Source organism: Engystomops pustulosus, unplaced genomic scaffold (assembly GCF_040894005.1).
Source record: "Engystomops pustulosus unplaced genomic scaffold, aEngPut4.maternal MAT_SCAFFOLD_326, whole genome shotgun sequence".
Lineage (NCBI taxonomy): Eukaryota > Metazoa > Chordata > Amphibia > Anura > Leptodactylidae > Engystomops > Engystomops pustulosus.
Window position 1 is genome coordinate 78,544 of NW_027285205.1, and position 9,928 is coordinate 88,471.

The following is a 9,928-nucleotide window of genomic DNA, read 5'->3' on the forward strand; positions in this document are numbered from 1 at the left end:
GCATTACTGACCACCGCAGAGAGCTCCGTACTGGGGAAACCTGAGGACAGAAACCCAGGGAGCTCATCATCACCCAGCGCAGGAGAAGACCTCCTCCTCATCATCACCCAGCGCAGGAGGAGACCTCATCATCATCATCATCACCCAGCGCAGGAGGAGACCTCATCATCATCATCATCACCCAGCGCAGGAGGAGACCTCATCATCATCATCATCATCATCACCCAGCGCAGGAGGAGACCTCATCATCATCATCATCACCCAGCGCAGGAGAAGACCTCCTCCTCATCATCACCCAGCGCAGGAGGAGACCTCATCATCATCATCATCACCCAGCGCAGGAGGAGACCTCATCATCATCATCATCACCCAGCGCAGGAGGAGACCTCATCATCATCATCATCATCATCACCCAGCGCAGGAGGAGACCTCATCATCATCATCATCATCATCACCCAGCGCAGGAGGAGACCTCATCATCATCATCATCACCCAGCGCAGGAGGAGACCTCATCATCATCATCATCACCCAGCGCAGGAGGAGACCTCATCATTGTCATCATCACCCAGCGCAGGAGGAGACCTCATCATCATCATCACCCAGCGCAGGAGAAGACCTCATCATCATCATCACCCAGCGCAGGAGGAGACCTCATCATCATCATCATCACCCAGCGCAGGAGGAGACCTCATCATTGTCATCACCCAGCGCAGGAGGAGACCTCATCATTGTCATCACCCAGCGCAGGAGGAGACCTCCTCCTCATCATCCCCCAGACCGCGCAGGAGGAGACCTCATCATTGTCATCACCCAGCGCAGGAGAAGACCTCATCATCATCACCCAGCGCAGGAGGAGACCTCATCATTATCATCCCCCAGACAGCACAGGAGGAGACCTCATCATTATCATCCCCCAGACAGCACAGGAGGAGACCTCATCATTATCATCCCCCAGACAGCACAGGAGGAGACCTCATCATTATCATCCCCCAGACAGCACAGGAGGAGACCTCATCATTATCATCCCCCAGACAGCACAGGAGGAGACCTCCTCATCATCATCCCCCAGACAGCACAGGAGGAGACCTCCTCATCATCATCCCCCAGACAGCACAGGAGGAGACCTCCTCATCATCATCCCCCAGCGCAGGAGGAGACCTCATCATTATCATCCCCCAGACAGCACAGAAGGAGACCTCCTCATCATCATCCCCCAGACAGCACAGGAGGAGACCTCCTCCTCATCATCCCCCAGACAGCACAGGAGGAGACCTCCTCCTCATCATCCCCCAGACAGCACAGGAGGAGACCCCAGACTCACACTCAGGAGATTACCATGATAGGCCGACAGGATGGCATTACTGACCACCGCAGAGAGCTCCGTACTGGGGAAACCTGAGGACAGAAACCCAGGGAGCTCATCATCACCCAGCGCAGGAGGAGACCTCATCATCATCACCCAGCGCAGGAGGAGACCTCATCATCATCACCCAGCGCAGGAGGAGACCTCATCATCATCATCATCATCACCCAGCGCAGGAGGAGACCTCCTCCTCCTCCTCATCCCCCGGACAGCACAGGAGACCTCCTCCTCCTCATCATCATCATCCCCCAGACCGCGCAGGAGGAGACCTCCTCATCATCATCCCCCAGACCGCGCAGGAGGAGACCTCCTCCTCGCCATCATCCCCCAGACCGCACAGGAGACCTCCTCATCATCATCCCCCAGACCGCACAGGAGACCTCCTCATCATCATCCCCCAGACCGCACAGGAGACCTCCTCATCCCCCAGACAGCACAGGAGACCTCCTCATCCCCCAGACAGCACAGGAGACCTCCTCATCATCATCCCCCAGACAGCACAGGAGACCTCCTCATCATCATCCCCCAGACAGCACAGGAGACCTCCTCATCATCATCCCCCAGACAGCACAGGAGACCTCCTCATCATCATCCCCCAGACAGCACAGGAGACCGCCTCCTCCTCCTCATCCCCCAGACAGCACAGGAAACCTCCTCCTCCTCCTCATCATCATCCCCCAGACCGCGCAGGAGGAGACCTCCTCATCATCATCATCAGCATCATCATCATCCCCCAGACAGCACAGGAAACCACCTCCTCCTCATCATCATCCCCCAGACCGCGCAGGAGGAGACCTCCTCATCAACACCCAGTGCAGGAGGAGACCTCCTCCTCCTCCTCATCCCCCAGACAGCGCAGGAGGAGACCTCCTCATCATCATCCCCCAGACAGCACAGGAGGAGACCTCCTCCTCATCATCCCCCAGACCGCACAGGAGGAGACCTCCTCCTCATCATCCCCCAGACAGCACAGGAGGAGACCTCCTCCTCATCATCCCCCAGACAGCACAGGAGGAGAACTCCTCCTCACCATCCCCCAGACAGCACAGGAGGAGACCTCCTCATCATCATCCCCCAGACAGCACAGGAGGAGACCTCCTCATCATCATCCCCCAGACAGCACAGGAGGAGACCTCCTCATCATCACCCAGACCGCACAGGAGGAGACCTCCTCATCATCATCCCCCAGACAGCACAGGAGGAGACCTCCTCATCATCATCCCCCAGACCGCACAGGAGGAGACCTCCTCCTCATCATCCCCCAGACAGCACAGGAGGAGACCTCCTCATCATCATCCCCCAGACAGCACAGGAGGAGACCTCCTCATCATCATCCCCCAGACAGCACAGGAGGAGACCACCTCATCATCATCCCCCAGACAGCACAGGAGGAGACCTCCTCCTCCTCCTCATCCCCCAGACAGGACAGGAAACCTCCTCCTCCTCCTCCTCATCATCATCATCCCCCAGACCGCGCAGGAGGAGACCTCCTCATCATCATCATCAGCATCATCATCATCCCCCAGACAGCACAGGAAACCACCTCCTCCTCATCATCATCCCCCAGACCGCGCAGGAGGAGACCTCCTCATCAACACCCAGCGCAGGAGGAGACCTCCTCCTCCTCATCCCCCAGACAGCGCAGGAGGAGACCTCCTCATCATCATCCCCCAGACCGCGCAGGAGACCTCCTCCTCCTCATCATCCCCCAGACCGCACAGGAGGAGACCTCCTCCTCCTCATCATCCCCCAGTCCGCACAGGAGGAGACCTCCTCCTCCTCATCATCCCCCAGACAGCACAGGAGGAGACCTCCTCATCATCACCCAGTCCGCACAGGAGGAGACCACCTCCTCCTCATCCCCCAGACAGCACAGGAGGAGACCACCTCCTCCTCATCCCCCAGACAGCACAGGAGGAGACCACCTCCTCCTCATCCCCCAGACAGCACAGGAGGAGACCACCTCCTCCTCAGCCCCCAGACAGCACAGGAGGAGACCTCCTCATCATCACCCAGACCGCACAGGAGGAGACCTCCTCATCATCACCCAGACCGCACAGGAGACCACCTCCTCCTCATCCCCCAGACCGCACAGGAGACCTCCTCCTCCTCCTCATCCCCCAGACAGCACAGGAGGAGACCACCTCCTCCTCATCCCCCAGACAGCACAGGAGACCTCCTCCTCCTCCTCATCCCCCAGACAGCACAGGAGGAGACCTCCTCCTCCTCCTCATCCCCCAGACAGCACAGGAGGAGACCTCCTCCTCCTCCTCATCCCCCAGACAGCACAGGAGGAGACCTCCTCCTCATCCCCCAGACAGCACAGGAGGAGACCTCCTCCTCATCCCCCAGACAGCACAGGAGGAGACCTCCTCCTCCTCCTCCTCATCCCCCAGACAGCACAGGAGGAGACCTCCTCCTCCTCCTCCTCATCCCCCAGACAGCGCAGGAGGAGACCACCTCCTCCTCATCCCCCAGACAGCACAGGAGGAGACCACCTCCTCCTCATCCCCCAGACAGCACAGGAGGAGACCACCTCCTCCTCATCCCCCAGACAGCACAGGAGGAGACCTCCTCCTCCTCCTCCTCATCCCCCAGACAGCACAGGAGGAGACCTCCTCCTCCTCATCCCCCAGACAGCGCAGGAGGAGACCACCTCCTCCTCAGCCCCCAGACAGCACAGGAGGAGACCTCCTCCTCATCCCCCAGACAGCACAGGAGGAGACCTCCACCTCATCCCCCAGACCGCACAGGAGACCTCCTCCTCATCCCCCAGACCGCACAGGAGGAGACCTCCTCCTCATCCCCCAGACCGCACAGGAGGAGACCTCCTCCTCATCCCCCAGACCGCACAGGAGGAGACCTCCTCCTCATCCCCCAGACCGCACAGGAGGAGACCTCCTCCTCATCCCCCAGACCGCACAGGAGGAGACCTCCTCCTCATCCCCCAGACCGCACAGGAGGAGACCTCCTCCTCATCCCCCAGACCGCACAGGAGGAGACCTCCTCATCATCACCCAGACCGCACAGGAGGAGACCACCTCCTCCTCATCCCCCAGACCGCACAGGAGGAGACCACCTCCTCCTCAGCCCCCAGACAGCACAGGAGGAGACCTCCTCCTCATCCCCCAGACCGCACAGGAGGAGACCTCACTAGGCAGGAGATTACCATGGTAAGCAGACAGGATGGTGTTAATGACCACCGCAGAGAGCTCCGTATGGGGAAACCTGAGGACACCCCACATCTACTATACAACATCTGTACATGAGTGCAGTGGTGTGAGGGTGTGCAGTATAAGATCTAGAGGAGCAGGACCAGGGTGCACTTACCAGTATCCGTCTCCAGGCTACTGGGAAACTTGTCAGGGCGTGGGTGTCCTGTGGAGAGTATAGGACCTAGAAGGAGCAGCAGAGATTATACATGGTCATCAGCACATCCCCCATCATGCTCAGCGGACTATGACGGGGTTCACCTGTATCCGCTGCATCCTCCAGATCCTGGTCGTCCTCCTCTGGCGGCTGGCAGGATAACACTGTGATCTGAGTGCACTTCCCATAGAGGTCGACCACTGCCCACACCTCAGGGGGGATCCCTGGGGCGGCCGCACCACAGTCTCTTCCATTGACCCAGAGATGGAGTTCTCCAGAAGGGGTGCGCTGGATGCCCACACGGTCACCCTCACCCAGCTGGTCCAGATCCTGCCCGTACTCCTCCAGGATGGAGCGGCCATCTTCCAGCACCGAGCAGCCAGACACAATCCACGACCCGCCTCTGAGGCCAGTGGCGCTACTGGGGAAGTCGAGCAGAGAAGGGTCCTGGGTGGTGAGGCCGATCTCCATGGAGCCACTCCAGGAATTCATCTACAGGAAGAGAGGAGACAACATTCACCATACACAGAACCCCCAGGGACATATATAATAGTGATATAGAGGTATATACATATATAATAGGGGGTGTACAGTGATATAGAGGTATATACATATATAATAGGGGGGTGTACAGTGATATAGAGGTATATACATATATAATAGGAGGTGTACAGTGATATAGAGGTATATACATATATAATAGGGGGGTGTACAGTGATATAGAGGTATATACATATATAATAGGGGGTGTACAGTGATATAGAGGTATATACATATATAATAGGGGGGTGTACAGTGATATAGAGGTATATACATATATAATAGGGGGGTGTACAGTGATATAGAGGTATATACATATATAATAGGAGGTGTACAGTGATATAGAGGTATATACATATATAATAGGGGGGTGTACAGTGATAGAGGTATATACATATATAATAGGGGGGTGTACAGTGATATAGAGGTATATACATATATAATAGGAGGTGTACAGTGATATAGAGGTATATACATATATAATAGGGGGTGTACAGTGATATAGAGGTATATACATATATAATAGGAGGTGTACAGTGATATAGAGGTATATACATATATAATAGGGGGTGTACAGTGATATAGAGGTATATACATATATAATAGGGGGTGTACAGTGATATAGAGGTATATACATATATAATAGGAGGTGTACAGTGATATAGAGGTATATACATATATAATAGGGGGGTGTACAGTGATAGAGGTATATACATATATAATAGGGGGGTGTACAGTGATATAGAGGTATATACATATATAATAGGGGGTGTACAGTGATATAGAGGTATATACATATATAATAGGAGGTGTACAGTGATATAGAGGTATATACATATATAATAGGGGGGTGTACAGTGATAGAGGTATATACATATATAATAGGGGGTGTACAGTGATATAGAGGTATATACATATATAATAGGGGGTGTACAGTGATATAGAGGTATATACATATATAATAGGAGGTGTACAGTGATATAGAGGTATATACATATATAATAGGGGGGTGTACAGTGATATAGAGGTATATACATATATAATAGGAGGTGTACAGTGATATAGAGGTATATACATATATAATAGGGGGGTGTACAGTGATATAGAGGTATATACATATATAATAGGGGGTGTACAGTGATATAGAGGTATATACATATATAATAGGGGGTGTACAGTGATATAGAGGTATATACATATATAATAGGGGGTGTACAGTGATATAGAGGTATATACATATATAATAGGAGGTGTACAGTGATATAGAGGTATATACATATATAATAGGGGGGTGTACAGTGATATAGAGGTATATACATATATAATAGGGGGTGTACAGTGATATAGAGGTATATACATATATAATAGGGGGTGTACAGTGATATAGAGGTATATACATATATAATAGGAGGTGTACAGTGATATAGAGGTATATACATATATAATAGGGAGGTGTACACGTGATATAGAGGTATATACATATATAATAGGAGGTGTACAGTGATATAGAGGTATATACATATATAATAGGGGGGTGTACAGTGATATAGAGGTATATACATATATAATAGGGGGTGTACAGTGATATAGAGGTATATACATATATAATAGGAGGTGTACAGTGATATAGAGGTATATACATATATAATAGGAGGGTGTACAGTGATATAGAGGTATATACATATATAATAGGGAGGTGTACAGTGATATAGAGGTATATACATATATAATAGGGGGGTGTACAGTGATAGAGGTATATACATATATAATAGGAGGTGTACAGTGATATAGAGGTATATACATATATAATAGGAGGGTGTACAGTGATATAGAGGTATATACATATATAATAGGAGGTGTACAGTGATATAGAGGTATATACATATATAATAGGAGGTGTACAGTGATATAGAGGTATATACATATATAATAGGGAGGTGTACAGTGATATAGAGGTATATACATATATAATAGGGGGGTGTACAGTGATATAGAGGTATATACATATATAATAGGGGGTGTACAGTGATATAGAGGTATATACATATATAATAGGAGGGTGTACAGTGATATAGAGGTATATACATATATAATAGGGGGTGTACAGTGATATAGAGGTATATACATATATAATAGGAGGTGTACAGTGATATAGAGGTATATACATATATAATAGGGAGGTGTACAGTGATATGAGGTATATACATATATAATAGGGGGTGTACAGTGATATAGAGGTATATACATATATAATAGGAGGGTGTACAGTGATATAGAGGTATATACATATATAATAGGGGGTGTACAGTGATATAGAGGTATATACATATATAATAGGGGGGTGTACAGTGATATAGAGGTATATACATATATAATAGGGGGTGTACAGTGATATAGAGGTATATACATATATAATAGGAGGTGTACAGTGATATAGAGGTATATACATATATAATAGGAGGGGTGTACAGTGATATAGAGGTATATACATATATAATAGGAGGTGTACAGTGATATAGAGGTATATACATATATAATAGGAGGTGTACAGTGATATAGAGGTATATACATATATAATAGGGGGGTGTACAGTGATATAGAGGTATATACATATATAATAGGGGGGTGTACAGTGATATAGAGGTATATACATATATAATAGGGGGTGTACAGTGATATAGAGGTATATACATATATAATAGGAGGTGTACAGTGATATAGAGGTATATACATATATAATAGGAGGTGTACAGTGATATAGAGGTATATACATATATAATAGGGAGGTGTACAGTGATATAGAGGTATATACATATATAATAGGGGGGTGTACAGTGATATAGAGGTATATACATATATAATAGGAGGGTGTACAGTGATATAGAGGTATATACATATATAATAGGAGGTGTACAGTGATATAGAGGTATATACATATATAATAGGAGGTGTACAGTGATATAGAGGTATATACATATATAATAGGGGGGTGTACAGTGATATAGAGGTATATACATATATAATAGGGGGTGTACAGTGATATAGAGGTATATACATATATAATAGGAGGTGTACAGTGATATAGAGGTATATACATATATAATAGGAGGTGTACAGTGATATAGAGGTATATACATATATAATAGGAGGTGTACAGTGATATAGAGGTATATACATATATAATAGGAGGGTGTACAGTGATATAGAGGTATATACATATATAATAGGAGGGTGTACAGTGATATAGAGGTATATACATATATAATAGGGGGGTGTACAGTGATATAGAGGTATATACATATATAATAGGGGGTGTACAGTGATATAGAGGTATATACATATATAATAGGGGGTGTACAGTGATATAGAGGTATATACATATATAATAGGGGGTGTACAGTGATATAGAGGTATATACATATATAATAGGGGGTGTACAGTGATATAGAGGTATATACATATATAATAGGAGGTGTACAGTGATATAGAGGTATATACATATATAATAGGGGGGTGTACAGTGATATAGAGGTATATACATATATAATAGGAGGTGTACAGTGATATAGAGGTATATACATATATAATAGGGGGTGTACAGTGATATAGAGGTATATACATATATAATAGGGGGTGTACAGTGATATAGAGGTATATACATATATAATAGGAGGTGTACAGTGATATAGAGGTATATACATATATAATAGGGGGTGTACAGTGATATAGAGGTATATACATATATAATAGGGGGTGTACAGTGATATAGAGGTATATACATATATAATAGGGGGGTGTACAGTGATATAGAGGTATATACATATATAATAGGAGGTGTACAGTGATATAGAGGTATATACATATATAATAGGGGTGTACAGTGATATAGAGGTATATACATATATAATAGGAGGTGTACAGTGATATAGAGGTATATACATATATTAATAGGGGGGTGTACAGTGATATAGAGGTATATACATATATAATAGGAGGTGTACAGTGATATAGAGGTATATACATATATAATAGGAGGTGTACAGTGATATAGAGGTATATACATATATAATAGGAGGTGTACAGTGATATAGAGGTATATACATATATAATAGGGGGGTGTACAGTGATATAGAGGTATATACATATATAATAGGGGGTGTACAGTGATATAGAGGTATATACATATATAATAGGAGGGTGTACAGTGATATAGAGGTATATACATATATAATAGGGGTGTACAGTGATATAGAGGTATATACATATATAATAGGAGGTGTACAGTGATATAGAGGTATATACATATATAATAGGGGTGTACAGTGATATAGAGGTATATACATATATAATAGGGGGTGTACAGTGATATAGAGGTATATACATATATAATAGGGGGGTGTACAGTGATATAGAGGTATATACATATATAATAGGGGGGTGTACAGTGATATAGAGGTATATACATATATAATAGGGGGTGTACAGTGATATAGAGGTATATACATATATAATAGGGGGGTGTACAGTGATATAGAGGTATATACATATATAATAGGAGGTGTACAGTGATATAGAGGTATATACATATATAATAGGGGTGTACAGTGATATAGAGGTATATACATATATAATAGGAGGGGTGTACAGTGATATAG

General features: G+C 46.6%; 1 protein-coding gene across 1 annotated transcript; it reads right to left on the reverse strand.

Moving 5' to 3' along the window:
* Positions 1-1,259: 1,259 nt before the first annotated feature.
* Positions 1,260-5,225, reverse strand: LOC140110791 (neuralized-like protein 4; the record flags this gene model as incomplete). Its single annotated transcript, XM_072132276.1, has 3 exons — positions 1,260-1,396; positions 4,695-4,760; positions 4,838-5,225. Coding segments are annotated over 3 exons (567 nt in total), but the record flags the coding sequence as incomplete, so codon positions are not given.
* Between the last annotated feature and the right edge of the window lie 4,703 nt (positions 5,226-9,928).